Genomic DNA, 22,247 nt, shown 5'->3' on the forward strand with positions numbered 1-22,247 from the left:
AGCAATAAATTTATTTTTTATTGAAAAATATTATATTTTCTTTGGAAATAATCGCAGGTGAAATAGGTTTTACATGAAATTGGCAGTTAAATGTGAACTGTTATGACAAAAGCAAACGCATTTTATGCAGTGAAATAGCAGTAGTACCAGATTCTTCTAGATTGTAAACTGTAAAATACAAAATGGGCCAAGGTTGTTTGGCATCCATGTTCTGATAACAAATGGAGCAATGAAAAGTGACAGTTCAGGGTGGGGGAAGCATTTCTAGTGCTTCATGAAGCAAACTAAGGCATAGCACACTATCAAATGAAGGACTTGGGACATTCGATTTAAAAAGCAATGATACATGGTAAGTGGTTATCAATGGTCATGGTATGCTTGTCAATCTCAACTGTTTCTATTATTTTAGCAGATGGTAATTTGTTATTTTTTTAGGCATGTTTTAAAATATAGTAGCTCATCTCTAGTTGGATCCTGGTTTTGTAAAACATTGGATTTCATTTCTACTGGCCAAACTCAAGCATTTTTGTGTAAACTCCTACTTGTCAAATTAAATGTTGCATACACTCTTTCTTTTATTTTTTGTTGCAGTTCAACATGTGGAAAACTGAATAGAAGCAGAACAATGTAGCAGAATCATTCCAAAGGTAATTCAAGATTGCCTTGGACAACATGGAAGAAAGTAATTGGTTGTGGAAGAATGGTGTGGGTGAAATGAGCTCACTGAAGTGTCAGCTAAATCATTGATGCATACAAAATGCTTCTTGCCTCACTTGCAGGGGAACATTTTATTTAAGATATTCACCACACACTTCAGTTTTACATGAATCAAATCGAAATATGTGTGTTTTTTGCCATTGTACTACTCGAAGGCAGGTTTATTTAACAATTCTTGTGCCCAATTTAAAGCAAACTTGTTGTGTTAGATGTGTTCAATGATTTGTTGGTGTTATTTTAATCTCGTACCCAAATTAAGGCCAACTTGTTGTGTTGGTTACATGTGTTCAAACATTTGTTGGTAATAACGCTGTCTTATCTACATGACATAATCATGGCGTTGTTAAAAAAGCATCTTATGGGTAAATATTTATACATTTTCACTTTGAGGTAGACTCTTTCAGTAAAAGTGATTCATTAGACAAGAATGAAAAACTATTATTTTTGACCAGTAATCGCTATGATAGCTTGTTTGCCAGGATTGTTTCATACAACCTCATCTTTCACATGGTAGCTGGTTTAATTTTATTTCAGTAACTTGCAACACATTGCATTTTCAGCTGTACAATGTTGTTTCACCTTTTTTGTTTTTCAGTCTGTTTACTTGATGACCCCTTTTTAGTGTACTCATTGTAAATGCCGGTTTTTGCTTGATAAATCAATCTTCTAATTATTTATCCTCTTCACATTTATTTCTTCTTTCATATAACTGTGGCACCCAATATGAGTATGCTACTGTGTGGGTGTGGAAATTGGGTTGATGAGGTGCTTTTTTTCCATTTTTTTCATAAATAAAATGTTGCCCTTAACTGTGCATTTGTTATTTTATCATGTTAAGTACTAGTCTTAACTGGTTTAAAATCACAAAGGGCTTGATGTAAATAAAAACGGTTTTCACACGTCAACTCTAAACTACATCTAGTAAACGCATAAAAAATATCTTTAGAATCTAACCACCACATGATAAATGAGAGGCGTACATCATAAGCGAACGAAGGGCATGACCGCTTTAAAATGATTTTTCGCGCTGACGACCCTTGTAGAATATACATGCTCCAGATCACAAACGGATTAAGATAAATGAAAACGGTTTTCACAGGTCAACTCTAAAATAAGTTACATCCAGTAAACACATACCAAATATCTTTAGAATCTAACCACCACATGATAAATGAGAGGCGTACATCATAAGCGAACGAAGGGCATGACCGCTTTGAAATAATTTTATGCGCTGACGACCTTTGCAGCATATACAGGCTCCAGATCACAAACGGTTAAAGATAAACAAAAACGGTTTTCACAGATCAACTCTAAAATACATCTAGTAAAGGCATACAAAATATCTTTAGAATCTAACCACCACATCATAAATGAGAGGTGTATATCATAGGCGAACGACGGGCATGGCCGCTTTAAATTGTTTTTTTTTTTTTGCGCTGACAACCCTTGTAGAATATACAGGCTCCAGATCACAAACGGTTTAAGGTAAACAAAAACGGATTTCACAGGTCAACTCCAAAATACATCTAGTAAACGCATACATAATATCTTTAGAATCTAACCACCACATGATAAATGAGAGGCGTACAAGCGAACAAAGGGGATGACCGCTTCAAAATAATTTCATGCACTGTCGACCCAGCAGCATGTACAGGCTCCAGAATACAAACGACATAAAGTATTGAAAGCGGTTTTCACAGGTTAACTTCAAACTAGACCTACGTCGAGTGAACGCGTGCAAAATATCAATCAATCATTATCATTACCCTAAAATCAAGAGGCGCTCGTCATCATATACGCTGAGATTGTATTCTACACGCTGCAAGAAATTTACATGCTATAGGCCTACATGAAATCGACAGCACTAGCGGTCGTGCCTTGCGCTCGCATATGATGTACGCCTCTTGTTTGTGATGTTCTTCTTAGAAGATAAAGATATTTAGTATGTGTTTACTCAATGTATTTTAGAGTTGACCTGTGAAAACCATTTTCATTTACCTTTAACCGTTTGTGATCTGGAGCCTGTATTTGTGATCTGGAGCCTGTATTCGTTCGCTTATGATGTACGCCTCTCATTTATCATGTGGTGGTTAGATTCTAAAGATATTTGGTATGTGTTTACTAGATGTATTTTAGAGTTGACCTGTGAAAACCGTTTCCATTTAACTTAATCCGCTTGTGATCTGGAGCCTGTATATGCTACAAGGGTCGTCAGCGCGAAAAATCATTTTAAAGCGGTCATGCCCTTCGTTCGCTATGATGTACGCCTCTCATTTATCATGTGGTGGTTAGATTCTAAAGATATTTTTTATGCGTTTACTCAATGTATTTTAGAGTTGACCTGTGAAAACCGTTTTTGTTTACCTTAAACCGTTTGTGATATGGAGCCTGTATATGCTACAAAGGTCGTCAGCACATAAGATTATTTTAAAGCGGTCATGCCCTTCGTTTGCTTATGATGTACGCCTCTCATTTATCATGTGGTGGTTAGATTCTAAACATATTTGGTATGTGTTTACTAGATGTATTTTAGAGTTGACCTGTAAAAACCGTTTCCATTTAACTTAAACCGCTTGTGATCTGGAGCCTGTGTATGCTACAAGGGTCGTCAGCGCGAAAAATCATTTTAAAGCGGTCATGCCCTTCGTTCGCTTATGATGTACGTCTCTCATTTATCATGTGGTGGTTAGATTCTAAAGATATTTTTTATGCGTTTACTAGATGTAGTTTAGAGTTGACCTGTGAAAACCGTTTTTGTTTACATCAAGCACTTTGTGATTTTAAACCAGTTAAGACTAGTACTTAAAATGATAAAATAACAAATGCACAGTTAAGGGCAACATTTTATTTATGAAAAAAAATGAAGCACCTCATAAACCCAATTTCCACACAATAACATACTCATATTGGGTGCCACAGTTATATGAAAGAAGAAATGAATGTGAAGAGGATAAATAATTAGAAGACTGATTTATCAAGCAAAAAACGGCATTTACAATGAGTACACTAAAAAGGGGTCATCAAGTAAACAGACTGAAAAACAAAAAAGGTGAAACAACATTGTACAGCTGAAAATGCAATGTGTTGCGAGTTACTGAAATAAAATTAAACCAGCTACCATATGAAAGATGAGGTTGTATCAAACAAGCTACCATAGAGATTACTGGTTGAAAATAAAGGTTTTTCGTTCCTGTCTGATGAATCACTTTTACTGAAAGAGTCTACATCAAAGTGAAAATGTATAAATATTTACCCAAAAGATGCTTTTTTAACGACGCCATAATTATGTCATGTAGATAAGACAGCATTAATACCAACAAATGTTTGAACACATGTAACCAACACAACAAGTTGGCCTTAATTTGGGTACGAGATTAAAATAAAACCAACAAATCATTGAACACATCTAACATAACAAGTTTGCTTTAAATTGGGCACAAGAATTGTTAAATAAACCTGCCTTCGGGTAGTACAACGGCAAAAAACACACATATTTCGATTTGATTCATGTAAAACTGAAGTGTGTGGTGAATATCTTAAATAAAATGTTCCCCTGCAAGTGAGGCAAGAAGCATTTTGTATGCATCAATGATTTAGCTGACACTTCAGTGAGATCATTTCACCCACACCATTCTTTCACAATCAATTACTTTCTTCCATGTTGTCCAAGGCAATCTTGAATTACCTTTGGAATGATTCTGCTACTTTGTTCTGCTTCTATTCAGTTTTCCACATGTTGAACTGCAACAAAAAATAAAAGAAAGAGTGTATGCAACATTTAATTTGACAAGTAGGAGTTTACACAAAAATGCTTGAGTTAGGCCAGTAGAAATGTAAGCCAATGTTTTACAAAACCAGGATCACACTAGAGATGAGCTACCATATTTTTAAACATGCCTAACAAATAACAAATTGCCATCTGCTAAAATAATAGAAACAGTTGAGAATGACAAGCATATCATGACAATTGATAACCACTTACCATGTATCATTGCTTTTTAAATCGAATGTCCTAAGTCCTTCATTTGATAGTGTGCTATGCCTTAGTTTGCTTCATGAAGCACTAGAAATGCTTCCACCACCCTGAACTGTCACTTTTCATTACTCCATTTTTTATCAGAACATGGATGCCAAACAACCTTGGCCCATTTTGTATTTTACAGTTTACAATCGAGGAGAATCTGGTACTACTGCTATTTCACTGCTTAAAATGCGTTTGCTTTTGTCATAACAGTTCACATTTAACTGCCAATTTCATGTAAAACCCATTTCACCTGCGATTATTTCCAATAAAAATATAATATTTTTCAATAAAAAATAAATTTATTGCTTCACTACCCTTGCCGATAAAATCGGGCTGTGTTATAACACATGTTCTAAAATTATAACACCGCCCGATAAGAAACGGGGATTTTTTCATAACACAAGCGCTTTTAATCGGGCACTTGTTGACGAATCGGGTGGTATCGCAGGTGGCTTAACTATCGTCATGGTTGTTTGCGGTAAGTCTGTGAATTGAGATGGAAAAGAACATGGCTTGGGTGATTGTCGAGTGGAAAGGCGTCATCAAAAAGACTTGGGTTGTAACGTTTTATTCGCTTATTGACGCAAAGCGCCACATAAAGTAATGAAAAACTCGGCACCACATTACAGAACCACCTTATTGTCCGGTGAATTCCGCACTTTACCCACAAAATACGGAATGTAATTATTGTTTGGCCACGGGGGCTTGTGCTCTGAATTTTTCCTTATAAAGTCGAAGCAAACATTTTATGATTCGAAATTATAACAACACATCATGGGATAAAGTCAAACTAACCAACACAAAGTAAAATCAGGCAGCTCAAATACATTCAGTTAAATTAGCAATTTATAACTTACTACCTGCTAAAATCAACATGTTTGAATAAATTCATGGCTTGAGATCTTCGATACTTATTACACATGTCGGTAATATACATGTACACACCACGAGACAATTAATAAACTGATAACAAAAAAACAGGACTGCCACTTTTTTGAATTAAATAATCGAGTTTGACCTTAAGAAATATCTACAATCATTTAGGTTGAAAAACAAAACATCCAAAAATGTATCTAAACATAAAATAATCCAATTTAATGTAATATATTAGCCAAACAACAACGTACATGAAGATGCTAAAGAAGCTTCCTTCTTTCTTTTCATCACTATTGTTTCTGTTACAGTTATAATATGATAATGTGGAAGCTTTTGCGGTTATCTGGGTGAAACGTTTGTGAGCTTGTACTGTTCCTATGGTCTTCACAAACGTTAAAAAAACTATCTAGATTTTATAGCCATCATCCAGATCCCAAATTTTACATCTAGGCTTAACCAAAACTATCTAGATCTATAAAATATCTAGAGTGGCAGCCCTGGCAGGCAATTGACATCATCCAATTGAAGTAATTGTTATTTCGGCTATTACGCTTGCCTGACACATTAAAATCCACAAAGATTAGGAGGAAAGGCTTTTTGTATTAATGCGTTAACGTGTCGTTTGTCATGTTTCAAATTTAAGCAATGCACTTTAAACTAGAGATGTACCGAATATTCGGTTTGCCGAATTTATTCGGCCGAATCGACTATTTTTGCAAAGATTCGGTTTCGGCCGAATAATTTGTTGCGATTCGGCCGAAACCGAATCGTTTACTAACACAAATTTAAAGCGTTAAACGTGACTTTTCTGCTTATTAAGGACCACGCAATCTTTCAAAAGCCCAAACATAACAAAAATTGCGCCAATGTTTATCTTCTTCAACACATTTTTGTCTTTCCCACGGTAGTCAAAAAAATTAGTAATTTATTGACAGGTTGCCAATCATGCTTAAGGCAATTTTAAACCCCACAGAAGTGAAATAAAGACAAAACACAACTATTTTGCACTGGCTGCCTGGTAGATCAACATTTTTTTCACGTCAAACGCGTAGCGTACGACTTCGCGTGACGTCATAAATGATTCGGTTGATTCGGCCGAATTTATTCGGCAAAACCGCCGAATATTCGGTTTCGGCCGAATCGAAAATTAGCCGATTCGGTACATCACTACTTTAAACGTAGCTACAAATGATCTGAAATAATCTATCAGCAAATAAAAGGAAATTCGCATTCATCTACCGTTTGCATTAAACACCTTGTTAACACAAAACGAAAGGTATTTATTGAACGTGTCGTGGCATATTTTACAAACATAATGGATCAAACTTCTCCATGTAAAAACTGATCCGTCTTTAGCATATAAAGCGGCACATATTTTGCATCTCTATCTGAAATCCCTCTACACCAGGGGTACGCACAAAGCACCCAAAGCATGCAGAGTGAAATTATATGCAATTTAGGCATATTTGTGAAGAATGCGTAACAAGTTACTTTGTTATATGTCTTTGATTTGATTTGAATTGGTTGATTGTAGGTTTGCTGTAAATATTGATCAACTTACAAGACTGTTTTAATGCATGCATTCAACGCACAGCAACGTTAAGTGTGAATGTTTCACATATGTACATATATATGCTCTCTTATATGGTGGCATGGTTGAAAGTGGGGACATGTTAACGGCAGGTTTGAACTAATTTAAAATGTAAAGTATCAGATGCAATGTGTAAACTAAGTAAAGTAGGTTGGCAATGTAAAATGTATCTGGTAGTTGGCACTTTTAACCTTCGAACCAACAGCAAATATGTTTTCAGTCACTGAAGTTAAATGAATTCCTTTAATTCGTGCCAGGTCTGATACTGAACTTTAAGAAACAAATCGGGTTTAACAATAAATGGCGTTGTGTTTATATTTTAAACCTTATTACTGTTCATGCCAATGAGTTGGAAGTTAGGAATGCAAACATTTCGGAGCCAAACACCTGTCCAACCCAACGTGTTTTATCATAAAGCTTTATGTTAAAACTTGTAGTTCAACGTGCCCAGTTGCAAACTTTGTTGGTAAAACATTTTTGAAGCCACAGAGTGAAATATTCAGTTGCTTTGAATGTTTAACACAAACAAACACCTTTTGAGATTGTTTTTATATTTTCTTCAACAGGAGAAAAAAAATATTAAAAACATGTTGTTACAACTGACAGCAATTTTGCTGTATTATACGTCACTGGTCAGTGGACAGCAGCAATGCAGTTACGTCACCGTTCCAGTGTGTGGTGATGACGTCACTGTCACACCTGGGAGTCTGATAAGTGGGAGGGGAGAAAGGGGCGTCGCTGGGCCACCAGGAAAAATGGGACCTAGGGGATTTACCGGACAAAAGGGGGATGTCGGCGCCGTAGGTATAGAAGGCGATGTTGGGCCGCCCGGCGAAGTGGGTTTACGGGGATTTCCCGGGTTAAAAGGCGATAAAGGGTCTGTTGGTCAAAAAGGAGAAGCCTTAGATTTGGAAGATTTCAAGCGAGAAATGAGAGAAAGACTTCGAGGTAAAACTGTTTTATGATTATTTAAATTTATTGGTTTTGTGTTTATCTTTTTAAATTATATCTACTTTAATTATCGTCGTTGTGTTCTACACACAGCAAACGTTTAAAAGTGGGTGCGTACACAAAGTACGACAGAAAACCCTGCCACCAAAACGTACCACAGTATCAAAAACTTCAATAAAATAATGAAAAAACATTTTTTGAGCAAACCAACAAACTTTTAAAACCGAAATTATATTTGAATGTGAATTAATAAACCACTTGGCGCATCAAGGGTTGTCTGCCCTAGAATCCAACATAACAGAGTTTCATTCAGCACACCCGTTGTATTTTTAAGCAGTCACTGGTCGTAAAATTAACGTTGCATAGATTTTACAAGTTTTTGGCTTCTAGTACTAATTTTGTGCTAAAAATTCCGTTATATGGTGAGATCATTTTATTTAGTCTTTTACATCTTTTAAAACGCTTTACCAACACAATCGCTACCCGTTTGATTTAATTGCATCAAAAATGTGTTGTCAAAAATAGACCTTTAGACGCACGTATTTTCCCGGACATGTCCCTGAAGCGTCGATGCAGACCAGCGATCGCGTCATACTTATCAAAAAATCAGAGTGCGCCGGTCTACCCAGCATTCCCATATGGCAAGGCACAGGCTTGAAAAATGTTCGGAATTCGGGCGTAAAATCAGAAATAGTTTCTTAAAACACTCTTATCGACTATACGCGGTAGTGTGCATCGCACATCAAAATCAGCACAGACAATCGTTATAAACCTTTTAGTCCCGTTTAAAAGAATTGTGAAAACTACAGTAGGTTAAGCCAGTAGTTCTCAAACTGTGCGTCGCTACGCCCCGGTGCGTCGTTTCAATTTTCCAAGGGCGTCGCAGAATAGTTTCGTTTCGTGGCTTTTTGTTGTTGTATTAATAAACCCCACTTTAATATAAAGTTTCCTCATTAACTTTTATTTGCTGGTGGGTCGCAAGTACAAAAAACTTTTCCTGAGGCGTCGCAACAAAAAAGTTTGGGAACCACTGGGTTAAGCTTTACTTGCGTTAAAATCCCGGACATTCCGTCGTAAAAAGCTAACAATAAATTAGTAAAAAACGGATCTCGCAATAAACTTTCTGTTTTGTAACTTCTTCAGAAACAAGGATGCGTTATTTTTCTCTGTGACAGTAACGATAATCGAAATTTTGCTCACGCAGATATTGTAACTTTACACCTATGCAGCATTGATTATTTAATTTAAGATTTTATCAACAGAAAAAAAACACAATACGCCCAAAGCAATAAGTAATATATATATCTGGTAAACTACTTGAAATCAAGTTACTTTTTGTTACATCTCTTTATATAGCCACACAAATTTCCTCTAATCGTGGAAGTAATTATTTAGTCTCGAAACTAAACTATTTTAGCTTTCCTTCTATACAGAAGGTTCTCTATTTTACAATTTAGCGACAGAAAAGTCATTTTGCAAATGTTTCTTCGTTTTCATGTTTCAGAGATGGACAGCCGATTAACAGCGATAAACTCCTCAACGTCATCAGTGGATGGTGACCAGACGCTTGTCAGTAACACGGAAGTTACTCGATTGCTCCCTGACCCCTCCTCAACGTCATCAGTGGATGGTGACCAGACGCTTGTCAGTAACACGGAAGTTACTCGATTGCTCCCTGACCCCTCCTCAACGTCATCAGTGGATGATCACCAGACGCTTGTCAGTAGTAACACGGAAGTTACTCGATTGCTCCCTGACACCTGCTCTACGTCATCAGTAAACGGTTACCAGCGATTACGTCACAACAAGAAAGCGGTCTGTGACGAAGGTTGGACGGTAAGTCGAACAATATGTAGAATAACAACGGGGGATTATAACACTCGTATATTTCCTACATGACAGGTTTTTCAACGACGATTTAACGGAAGTGTGGATTTTAACCTAAACTGGCAGGAATATAAAGATGGATTCGGAAACATGGAAGGAGAATTCTGGCTCGGTGAACAAATAACTTTGTTTGAACGCGTAAATTGAAGTTTGACCAAAACTTTAAACAACCCAGGTTTGGACAAAATATACGAATTGACAAGTGGACAGAACTGCAAACTGAAAGTGAAGATGACAGATTTTGATGCCACAACGGCTTACGCACAGTACAGGTATGATTTCTATTCATAAAATAATATGCCCATAAGGTGGCGCTACCACTTGGTCATGTGATAGGGTATTGTGGCAACCGAAGATCAAATTGGGCAGGAACTCGGCCGAATTGTGTGGCGCGCCTGACCCACATACAGACATAAAAAACTGATCGGCTTCGAACTAAAAAAAACGAATATCTAATTTATCTATATTGAAGTAAAAATGTTATGTTGAAAAATACCTTGTTTGAAAAGTAAAAATCCATTTTACCATTTTAACCCACTGTCAGTGGAAATATGTGTTCCAGACCAAATATCGGCAACCTTTTTTGCGCTGCGGACCGGCTTTGATACTAAAATTTTATCGCGGACCGGTCTTCACAAAACAGCTAATTTTAAGCAATGAAAGTTATTGCAAGATTAGTGAAATAAAAACATTGAGTTTTTTTGTCGCAAGGAGGCGCTACCAGCTTGGGAATTATTGACTAAAATTCACGTCCAGTCTGTTTCACGGTCTTTATCACAGAAAATATGTAGGCTACTCGCATAAGTAATGCATCAAAAATGATGTCAAAGTTTTTCATGATTTTTTTGGAGCCGCTTATTATCAGTTTGCCATATTACTGCTAAAAGGTAGAGATATACCGAATATGCGGTGTACGAATTTACTGACAAATATTCGGTTTTACAAACACAAATTTTAGACGTAAAACGTGTATTTTCTGGTTAATGATTGCCACGCAATCTTTCAAACTAAGCAACAACTAATATCGCGTCATTATTTTCAAGCATTATCGTTTTTATATCTTTGGTCCACAAAACTTGCATAAACCTCATGGTCAGTTCGCCCGATAAAGTTTTTTTGCAACAAGGACAAAATTCAATATATAAGCTATTGCTGCCAGACATAGTATCAAGTTTAAAGAGCTCTTCTGGCAAATGTATTTTTATTCCGACGTTTCGACGTCCTATACAGCTCGTCTTCATCAGTTTTTTTTCCTTTGTTCATCGTGCACTGTACTAGTCGCATTCAGTGTTATTTACCCTGATGAAGACGACCTGTAAAGGACATCGAAACGTCGGAATAAAATCACATTTGCCAGAAGAGCTCTTTAAAGGACAAAATTCCATTATCTACATCCTTTGTGAAATCATTGTTATTTCGCAAACAAGTCTTTGTACAAAACATGTTAAGTAAACCGTCATGTAAAGGTGTAAAAAATTAAAAAAGTGAAAACCAAGTAGGGAAATTAAATTACGTTTTAGTCACAAATTTAAAACTTTCCTTTGCAGAACGAATCTTTGAAATTAGCCTAAGTTTTAATTTATTAATGATTATCCCGTTATTTGTCTGTTCAATAATTACACGGCCCTGAAATGTTTGTTTCCAAAACGAATGTATTTTAAAAGGAATTTTAATTTGCAAGGAAAATTACATTTGAGTTTTTCCACTCTAAGCACCTCGAGCAAACATATTCCAACTATTCTTTTATTTCACAACCCGAAATCGTTTTCTATTTTGCAAGTAAAAAAAAAACAATCAGGCTTTGTAAAAGTAATCACTAAACCGACTGGTCTGAATCGGGCCCTACGAGATGCGGGTGCAGCAGGTGCTCCACACCAAGAGCCACAACAGTTTAATGGAGTCATAAATATAAAAACTAAAATGAACAGTTACATGTAAATTTCTATTGTTTCTATGAAGACGCAAAGTGTTGGTGTAGTTCTCCAGTATAGCATTTTGATTCTCTCGTTTAATACAAATACGGTCCAATCTAGATCTGACTATTGTGCGAGTAGGGCCCATAAAATGTGTTGTTCCAGGACATATTACTGCTCTCCAGGGCCTTGCCTGAAATTTTGAAACAAACAATAAGCATCGTATCTACTTTGTTAAATTTTTTTAGCCTATTACAAGTTTTACAATTCACAACTTAAGATACATATTTATAACATGTGAAAATTTAAATTGGTTCAAACCCGGCAGTCGAACCCCTACAAATACGTTTGTTGCAACTTCATTGGTCGTACAGATATTGGTTGAAACGCATTAATTGTAATTGTTATAAAATGAACATGCATTTATTGCAACCTAGGCTATACGAAGTTTTTTTAAGTTTCTTGCGCCAACAGTAAACAATAGAAGTTCCTTTTGTATCCATCTTTAGGTGTTGTGCGGGTAACGTCCGTTTGCGAAGTACTGCCACGGTCTAAACTTGATCCAAAGTGACCAAAGTTTTGGCGTCAACAGTGCAAAGTAGGCTGTATTTGAAAACGTAAATCGCTTTTGCTTTTATTCTCCGCTGTAACAAAATATCAAAACTAAATCATCGTTAAAATTGTTGATTCGGCAAATCGTCTATTCAGTACACGTACATTTGTTCTTGAAACAGAACGAAGAAATGGTGTGAAGCGACTATTTGCAAAATACTTTGGAAGAACCTATAGGCATGTAAAAAGCATCTAATGGTACGGGTACAGATACTAAACATGGTATAGGTATGGGCAAGTCCAACTCTGGTATTTTTGAAAACTCTACGCCTGTGCTCATAATACCACTTAGCGTTTGTTTTCTCTTTCAAATTGACAAACATTTGGCGGACCACATGAACTCCATTGTCGGGCCGTAGTTTGCCGACACCTGCCTTAGCACGTTGTTTGAAATCAATAAAATTGTGGAGACGATAACAAAAAATAATACAGGCTGCACTTTACCGGTTTGGTTCAGGTTTAAAAAATTTAACCGCTCAAACCGGTTCGCAGGTTCGGGTTCAGTTCCGGTTCGACTCCCTGGTTTAAACCTCGTTTTTACACAAAACACGGAAAAACATCCGCATTAGGCAGAAATAATAAACTGAAGGAGAGCGAAAAGTATTTCCTTCAGAGAAGGGGATCCATAAAAAACACAAAAAACACCAACAATGTGTTTTGTTTTCGCAGTTCGTTTGCAATCGACGACGTATCAGAGAATTATCGTTTACATGTTTCTGGCTTCAGTGGAACGGCTGGTGACAGTTTTGCGCTACACAACGGAATGCAATTCACCACCAAAGATCGGGATAATGATCGGTAAATACAGTTTATGCACATAAGTATAAAAATATTTCCGCATAGTTAAATAAACAAGATTATTTTCGTTTCATTGCAAGTTTGTTTTATGACGTCATATTGCAAGACAAAGACAATTGTGCAAAAATACAATGAAAAATTTTTTTTTTACTTTTTTTGATTTGAAAAAAACGTTTAATAATGTTTAATAATCGTGTTTTAAACCGTTTATTAGAAAAATCTTAAAAATCAAGTCATTTAGAGTTACCGTGTGACGTCATAAAATTAATAAAACAGCCTGTGTGACGTCACAACTGATAAAGTGATGGCGCTATTGGTTGAAACACACGATTAAATATTCCACTATGTGTTTGTGTAGTTTGTATCGAGGTTAAGTTTTATTGGAATATTACATTGTGACACAGGTGGAGTGGAGTCAACTGTGCACTTCTTAACGGCAGAGCTGACGGTGGATGGTGGTATGATGGTTGTTACTATTGTAAACTCAACGCTGAATGGGGAAGAGGAGGTTCATACCGCAACATGATCTGGTATGACTGGAAAGGTTATGATGAAGCGATTAAAGAATCAACGATGATGTTTAAATGCGAATAAAATCAACATTTCTCTTCCAAAGATGAAAATATGGACTTTTATTAATTTTTCTCGTATCAGTGTAAATTATGTAAATACAATTACTCTGTTAAAATAATTGTTTAAATCTCGCTAGATAAAAATTCGCATAATTCTACTTTGTAACAGTTAGTGATTAGGATTTATTAAAAAAAATGTTTAAGTTTTCTGCAAAAGTGATTTCACCCATTTTTATGCAAATTAATTTGAATGTAAAAACATATGCAGATAAACCGTGGTATTATTACTAACAATTAAAATACGTGCAAAAATGTGTGCATTAAAAACATTGATTTGATATTGTAAATACAATACACGGCTTAATCAGCACTTGTTAAATTGTGTTTGGAGTTTTTTTTGGATACAAAGACAGAATAAGCAGAAGTTAACGAACTTTATTTCAAAATTTCAACTTACTGCACACAAATGACGTAGCTCTGGGAAAGTTAGAAATTGCCATGGAAACTAAGTTTAGCCACCTAGTGTTCGACATTTGTAAACCACGTCAAAAAACTGTCGAGTCACCTTCATCGGTTGCCCTGGTAACAAAGAAAAGTTGAGGCACGTTGTTGCCATGGTTGCGATAGTTGAAACCCACTTTGTCACTCTATTGTGGAAACAAATGCAAAGCATCATTTGCTTCTCACATCGTTGGCATGGTAACTAGTTTTGAATCGCGCCATGGAAGATCGGAAAACATCGGATTTCTTCGGAAAATAGGAATAAATTTGTGAGGTGACAAACGTATTTGCCAGTAGTTTTCAACTGGGGAGGAATTCTAAAACTTGAGGGAAGGAATTACTTTCATTTGTAGATGTGGTTTGGTAATATTATAATCCACTTAACTTGCTTGAAGCTGAATTAATTATTAAACTATAATAAACTTCCGCGATTTTGTTACTAACGCTTATTTTCCGTAACTTTTTGTTTTAAGAAATTTATAATTATTCTAATAAATTGGAAACTTAACTTTATCTAAACTCTGCCTTCAGGGAAGGGGACCCATAATTACCTTTTGAGCCTGTTCAATCGCTGGAATCTTTCTTTAGCAAATGTCAAATCAATTTCACTGCGTCGTCTGGCAGAATTTTATCTCCTTTAGGCCACTCGACGTCTGCAAAGATAAAAAACAAATGTATAACAATAAATGACAAGAGAAACATTTTGACCAATTTATAAAAACGATTAACTAAGACCAACCAATTATAAGCTGGTGACGTCAGAATCATGACGTGTTTTGTAAACTTATGCCCAGAATAAATCAAGTCGATTTTCGGTTGCATGACCAACGCAGGTTTAAGTGAAACAAACACGTTTTGTTTTATGCGACTAATTAACCGGGCATCAATAGAAAGTCGAATCACAAGCACTGTTGCCTACATCATATGCTGCACATGTCAGCTTTATAGCAGGGGATCGCCAGTTTGATCATTCGTCAGCAACTACAAATATATTCTACTTTAGTCAGCCATAAGCATTTGTGCAGACCAACAATGCAGTATTGTACAAATCACGGTACACCAGGTGTGAAAGATAACGACATGAATGAGTTTCAGCAGGCAAACCACTAAGCCTGTTTAGATAGTGATTTACCAGGTTATACACCAACCTGATCGAAGCCAATTTGGGAAAACGTCACTCCACAAAACTGTGCAATTTGTCAAAGCAATCAGAGTCTTCAAACTTACAGAGTCTGTCTGTTTATCTGCTGGGGTCACTTGTTGTGCAGCAGGACTTCCAGGCGGCAAACCAACCACTTCCTCCATCTTGGAAATCTACACAAATAAACAAAACATTAATAAAAACAAACTTAAATAAAAACATTTATGAAAGCAACTCCCATAAAATATCTGGTATTAAGCTACTGGAAGTATCAAATTATATGCAGCAAGATATTTTGAAGTTGTGTCACTAAATACTCGTTTTTGCTGAGTCATCTTATGATTTATAGCTTGATGACGAATGTAGTTGTGCATGACAATGCGAGATCCCATTTTAATCAATTTCTACCAAAATTAGCCAAACGTGATTGATAGAAAACTTTACATGGAAATTGCATCTTGCACACTTAGAAGTAATTTAAGATACATGGGTCTATGTCTCTTTCCAAGTCCAGAAAAAAATAATGGCTTATGGTAAATAAGAAACAAAAGCATTAAGTGAATAAAAAACAAAAAGCACACAAACTTCCTACACCATATGTTTTCAAAGACTTATGTTTTATATACCAAGTGCTGCTTCAATGTGTTGCTGATCATAAAATAAGTTGTTGTCAAGAATACTAAAGCATGTAGCAACCACATGAATTTATACATCTACCACACACAGGATAAGAATCAATACTTTATAACAGGTTTGCAACAACATGCTTAAGACCTCACATAAATGTGTTTGTGTGTTGCAATTACATTTACTAACACAGATCAGTACATCTTTACCTCAGTTTTGATGGAAGCTGTCATTTCTCAAAACATTTTACTCTTACTTGCCTTATTACCTATCACACACAAATGAGAAAATCCTACATCAAAGAAAAACAAAAAAACAGTCCATGGATATTTTGTTTCTTCTAAATTTTCTTCTGAAGAAATAAGTGATTATCCAATAATGTTTTTCTCAATGAATGCTAGTTTGAAATCCATAATCCTAATGCAATAAAACAGTATATATGTACATCGGACACATCCATAAACCAATAACAAACCCACAATATAGCAAGTAAGAAAATATGTTAAAAATTGCTAACCTAAAACAGAATCAGTCGAGTCCATATTTCTCCTTTAGTATTTCCTTCATCCCTCCAATGCTAGTTTCAGTTTCGGTCAAAGTCTAAACATAACTAGAAGGGTGACTTAGCACATATTGCCCTTGCATATACACTATAACCTATTTTAAAACATAAATATATTTCCTTTGCTTATTTTGCATTGGGTCCCATATTAGCCATTGTCTTTTATAACCTTAGTTGTTTCTGCAGGCAAAAACTCATGGGTCCCCACACATGCAAAGTTGAAAATAATGCATTTCAAGAGATAACCATGAGGAAGTCGGGTGTTGTATAGTAAAACACAGCGATCGGCACTGGGCTTAAATAATAATACTATGTAGAATACAAACTATAAAATTAGATTCACCACAGATATTCTTTGAAGTATGTCCTATTTAACGTTTTAAAAAACTGACCCATTTTAGGGGGCTAGTAGGGCAACTAATTGCGTTCGACACACAAACTAAAAAATATATAAAAACCATAATGACTCAATCAATAGTACTGCAAAATTTCAGCCCAATCCAAGAATGTTTAAATTTTGACCACTAGAGGTATTTTGAGCATAGTACACTTTGGGGACTTGTGGGGTAAATGTTAGGACTACAGAGTTGAAGACAACAATCAACACCTATAAATGGCATACTATACAAGAAATCCAAATTTCAGCCAATTCTGACATTGTTTAAAAACTCACCCATTTTAGGAGGTTAGCGGGGTAAATACTGGGGTTATCAACAAAAAACAAAGTGGGGTGCACATCTACATGAATATATCTACCATCTGTGTAAATTTCATCCAAATCCATCAAACATTTGATGGAAAAACGAGTCGGACAAACTTCGAGGGAAAAATACCCGTTTTAGGGGGCTAGCGGGGTAAATACTGCGGTTATCAACAAAAACAAAGTGGGATGCACATCTACATAACTATATCTACAATCTGTGCAAATTTCAACCAAATCCATCAAACATTTGATGGAAAAACGAGTCGGACAAACTTCGGGAAGAAAAAAAAGGAAGAAAAAAAAGGAAAAAAAAAGAAAAAAAAAACATTTCGAGTAAAATCAATATGTGTCCCCTTCAGGGAAGGGGACCCATAATTAAAGATAATTTTATTGTGTGTTTTAAAACAATGCTTTACTATAAGTTAGAGTTTCACAAAATGTGGCAATACAGCAGCTTGCCCCTGTCGAGATAAAAGTTTATGCCGCCAAAGCATCTTTTAAAATTAACATAGTGGCAACTGTGATATAAATATAATAGACCATGTATAGATGCAATTCCTTTTGTTGCTTTTGGCTTCTTCTCAGGGACTTAAAAATATACATACTACATGTTTAGAAGATATATGAGTCTAGCGGCTAGACTGTTTGTATGCATGTTGTTTAAAAACAATCCATAGTCTTAACATGTTACAATGTATGGTGATGTGACACACATTTAGAAGCAAGTGGTTAAGTTAAATCCATGGATGCGATTAGACACCAAACTCTACTTTTATGCACCAGTGAATGGGATATTGGGAGACAATTCTATTTCTTTAAACTGTAATTTAAATACAAAACCATTGGCACACTGGTGGACGTTGTTGAATAGGGACCTGTGATGTGGAAGCCTGCCTCGTATGCTGCACTTTGTCAAAGCAATTAGAGTCTTACAGGGTTTCAGAGTCTGTCTGTTTATCTGCTGGGGTCGCTTGTTGTGCAGCAGGACTTCCAGGTGGCAAACCAACCACTTTCATCTTGGAAATCTACACAAATGTAAACAAAATCTAATAAAAATATCCCTTCCAATGGTAGTATCAGTTTCGCTCAATTCTAAAATTAAACATAATTGAAGATAAATTTACTATGTGTTTTACAACACCAGAATAGATTCTCATACTGTTTTAAGTCTAAATTTCGATGTGTCATGAAAAAACCTTAAATTACAAAAAACTGATACACCCGAAGTTAAGGAACACCATCTCATGGAGCCATAGGCGTCGATTTTTTAGCATAAATTTTCTTCCGTAGGGTGGCAAAACTTCATTACATGATCAAACCACACTACGATACATGTTAAGGTTTGTAGATGGAATTTCGCGGTTATGCAATCGTTCTTAACTTCAACATAACAACTATGAAAGTTACATTACAAATCGTCCATCTGGAGTTATGATGTCACAATGCGTTAGTGATGTAATTACAGCAGCTGGTTAGTGGCAGGAAACTTGTGCCGAGTAGCGCTATTTATCTGAAGCAGTGTGGTTCGAAAGGTAATATAACGCACAAAACGCAAATGTGGCTCGTGATACTCAAACAGAGATCTGTAAATTAATTTTACATGTTCATTTTTCCAAAAGTATCAAAACAGCATTGCAGTTTCGACACAAAATTTGCACACATGGGTGGCAGCTGCAATTATATTTCCTGCGCACGGAAATAAGACACTCTATGTAACAATATAATCCCCAACTGCCAATTAGCATCCAGAATACATAAAAATTTGAAAATTGCCATTGTTACATCATAAGTCTTGTTCAGACTTGCTCTGGAGAAGCAAACTTGACGAAAATCACTAAAGTAAGTAGCCCAAAATGGGTTTTCCCCATGCGTTGTTCAAAAACAAAAGGGATTTCGCAGGGAGCGCATGTGAATGAAAGAAACGAATATCTGCAATACACGGATATGAATACAGCCAGGCAACTTATGGGGTGGCAGCATAGCAATTTCATAAAGGCTGCCACCCCAGAGATTTTTTGTGGGGAGGCACGCCACCCCTGCCACCCCGGGAATCGACGCCTATGTATGGAGCTTCATGACCTTTATGTTCTACATCCCCCAAAATAATTAATCCATATTAACCTTGTTTTGCAGCTCATCCAATGACTTGTTTATATTGTTGTTTTGGTAATATCCACTGATTCTCATCTTCCTCTATAAAAAGCATCCCCTGTGACACCCCAACGAACATGGTGATGAAGAAACTGATATTCCGTATTGACAAGTGATATAACATTCAGGTGAAGGTAATCCAATTGGTCAGAGATGCCAAAAGTTGGCAGTGATCCAAGAACTGTCCAAATAAGGAAGTTTTTCAACTGTTTAATGATAAAGCTTGTTAATAGTGTTGTGCTTTTACAAGGTAATGAAAATAATATCAGAGAAGAAGCAAAGATTACAATATTTTTCACACAAATTAGGTAAACCTATAAATTTAATAAAACAGATATTTATATGCGAGTTACAGTTGTTTGTTACAAGCTTGCTAGAAGGCCAGGATGAATTTTTAACCTTTCAATTCAATGCTATAAAGCGGCTTGTCCCTATAGATAAAGGTTTATGCAGTCAGAGCATCTTTTAAAATGTACATACTGCCGACTGTGATACAATAAACCATGTATTGAGACAATTGCCTTTGTGACTTTTGCTTCTTTAGTAACAAATTTTAGGGGCTTAAAAATATACATATTACATGCTTAGAGTCTTAACATGTAACAATGTAAATAGTGATGTGAAACACTGCTAGAAGCTAGAGGTTAAGCTCTATGGATGCAATTACACAACAATCTGTACTTTTATGCACCAGTGAATGGGATATTATGGAATAAATATCATTTCCTGGTGGCCCTTTTTGAAATAGGGACCTGTGATGTGGGCATATATAGCTTAAATATTGAGCACCTCTGTTAAGTGGGGGGATTTACTTTTTTTGCCAGCTGGTCCTATCACAACAAAAGTCATATTTTTCAGCCGGTTCTGTTACAAAAAGTCCATTGACAGTAACCAGTAATGCCAACCGTTTTGCTGATCTTATAAAATTTCATGACACAGTTCTGCAGAACTGTTATGAACCGGCTGAATCCCACCACTGTCTCTGTTTTATATACATACCTGCATATGTAGGAGAAACATTGCAATTCCATGGTCATACTGCATGAATTGCATTGATGAAACATTCTGTTGAGAAACCTGTGTTATAGAAAAAGATGTATATGTGAATAAGTGACAAAGATTTTACAAATGTTTGTGCGATAAGAAGTGGAATATGCCAATAAATTCTCCCCCTGCCCCCGTAGACCAACATTATATATGTATATATTACAGCTGTCGCCAAATATATGGAACATATTTCATTGTGATACAAAACTAGAAGGGTGGCTTAGAACATATTGCCCTTGCATATACACTATAACCTATTTTAAAACATAAATATATTTCCTATGCTTATTTTGTATTGGGTCCCATATTAGCCATCGTCTTTTATAACTTTAGTCGTTTCTGCAGGCAAAAACTCATGGGTCCCCAAACATGTAAAGTTGAAAAAAATGCAATTCAAGAGATAACCATAAGAAAGTCAGGTGATGTAAGGTAAAACACAGTGATCGGCACTGGGCTTATATAATAATACTATGAATACAAGCTATAAAATTAGATTCACCCCAGATATTGTTTGAAGTATGCCCTATTTAACGTTTTAAAAAACTGACCCATTTTAAGGGGCTAGTAGAGCAACTAATTGGGTTTGACACACAAACTAAAAAATATGTAAAAACCACAATGACTCAATCAATAGTACTGCAAAATTTCAGCCCAATCCGCCAATGTTTAAAATTTCAACCACTAGAGGTGTTTTGAGCAACAACCGTTAATGTTTCTGACGTGATAGGGCTGTTAACAAGCCCCTAACTGCCGTGGCGCAAAAACGACCACCAAGCAACCCACCAATGAGCAACATACAACTGGTTGCCCTTGTAACACTATTGCTCCAAAGAAATCTTTCGTTTGTGGTGACCAGTAACATACAAATACGTTTTACACTTTAGGGGCTTGTGGGGTAAATGTTAGGACTACACGGTTGAACGCAACAATCGACACATATAAATAGCATACTATACAAGAAATCCAAATTTCAGCCAATTTTCAGCCAAAAACGGGTGTGGGATGCACATCTACATAACTACATCTACCATCTGTGTAAATTTCATCCAAATCCATCAAGGATTTGATGGAAAAACGAGTCGGACAAACTCTGGGTAGAAGAAAAAAAAAGAAAAAAAACAAAAACATTTTGAGTAAAATCAATATGCGTCCCCTTCAGGGAAGGGGATCCATAATTAAAAAGGTTGTGTTCCTAAATATTTACATTTTATATGTTCTTTATTCTATTTAACAATTTACTATAAACAACATTTGACCTCCTAGCATAAATGTTTTTGCAAAATCGATAGGGTCTCCACACACATGTTTATGAGAATTGCTTACGATATAAAAAAGTATTTTTAGATTCTGAAGGACAAATTAGAAGAAAGCATCAAGCCACATTATTAACCTGCAATTTTTTTTCATCAACAATTCTCCAAGACTCACTTGGTGGAACGAGTAGGGCTGTATTTCGTGGAATCCAATCTTGGATCCTGAAAAACAAGTCACACATACTGAGTGTAAATATACTAAAGGTCATAGCAGATAAAAAAAGTTGTTTTGCAGTAGCTCATACCATCATCAGTTATATT

General features: G+C 35.9%; 1 protein-coding gene, 1 long non-coding RNA gene and 1 pseudogene across 2 annotated transcripts; 2 read left to right on the top strand and 1 right to left on the bottom strand.

The window, feature by feature from the left end:
- The first annotated feature begins 10 nt into the window (after window positions 1–10).
- On the top strand, window positions 11–1,526 carry LOC145228774 (uncharacterized). Its single transcript, XR_013860286.1, has 2 exons — window positions 11–349; window positions 592–1,526. It is a non-coding gene; the product is annotated as an uncharacterized LOC145228774 (long non-coding RNA).
- Window positions 1,527–7,795: 6,269 nt separating this feature from the next.
- LOC145229743 (uncharacterized) lies at window positions 7,796–10,314 on the top strand. The gene is made up of 3 exons (XM_080095070.1): window positions 7,796–8,156; window positions 9,664–9,995; window positions 10,062–10,314. Exons 1-3 carry the CDS (start codon window positions 7,796–7,798, stop codon window positions 10,191–10,193), a joined length of 825 nt encoding a protein of 274 aa, XP_079951196.1. The 3' UTR covers window positions 10,194–10,314.
- Window positions 10,315–12,609: 2,295 nt separating this feature from the next.
- On the bottom strand, window positions 12,610–13,127 carry LOC145229744 (uncharacterized; annotated as a pseudogene).
- Between the last annotated feature and the right edge of the window lie 9,120 nt (window positions 13,128–22,247).

The sequence above is a fragment of the Phallusia mammillata genome, chromosome 5, assembly GCF_965637545.1.
Source record: "Phallusia mammillata chromosome 5, kaPhaMamm4.hap1.1, whole genome shotgun sequence".
Classification (NCBI taxonomy): domain Eukaryota; kingdom Metazoa; phylum Chordata; class Ascidiacea; order Phlebobranchia; family Ascidiidae; genus Phallusia; species Phallusia mammillata.

Excerpts from the sequence above, each read along its gene's own strand:
- LOC145229743 (XM_080095070.1), top strand. The coding sequence starts at position 7,796 with ATGTTGTTACAACTGACAGCAATTTTGCTGTATTATACGTCACTGGTC. Across the intron at positions 8,157-9,663 it reads AATGAGAGAAAGACTTCGAG|AGATGGACAGCCGATTAACA; the intron begins GTAAAACTGTTT and ends TTCATGTTTCAG. Across the intron at positions 9,996-10,061 it reads TCTGTGACGAAGGTTGGACG|GTTTTTCAACGACGATTTAA; the intron begins GTAAGTCGAACA and ends CCTACATGACAG.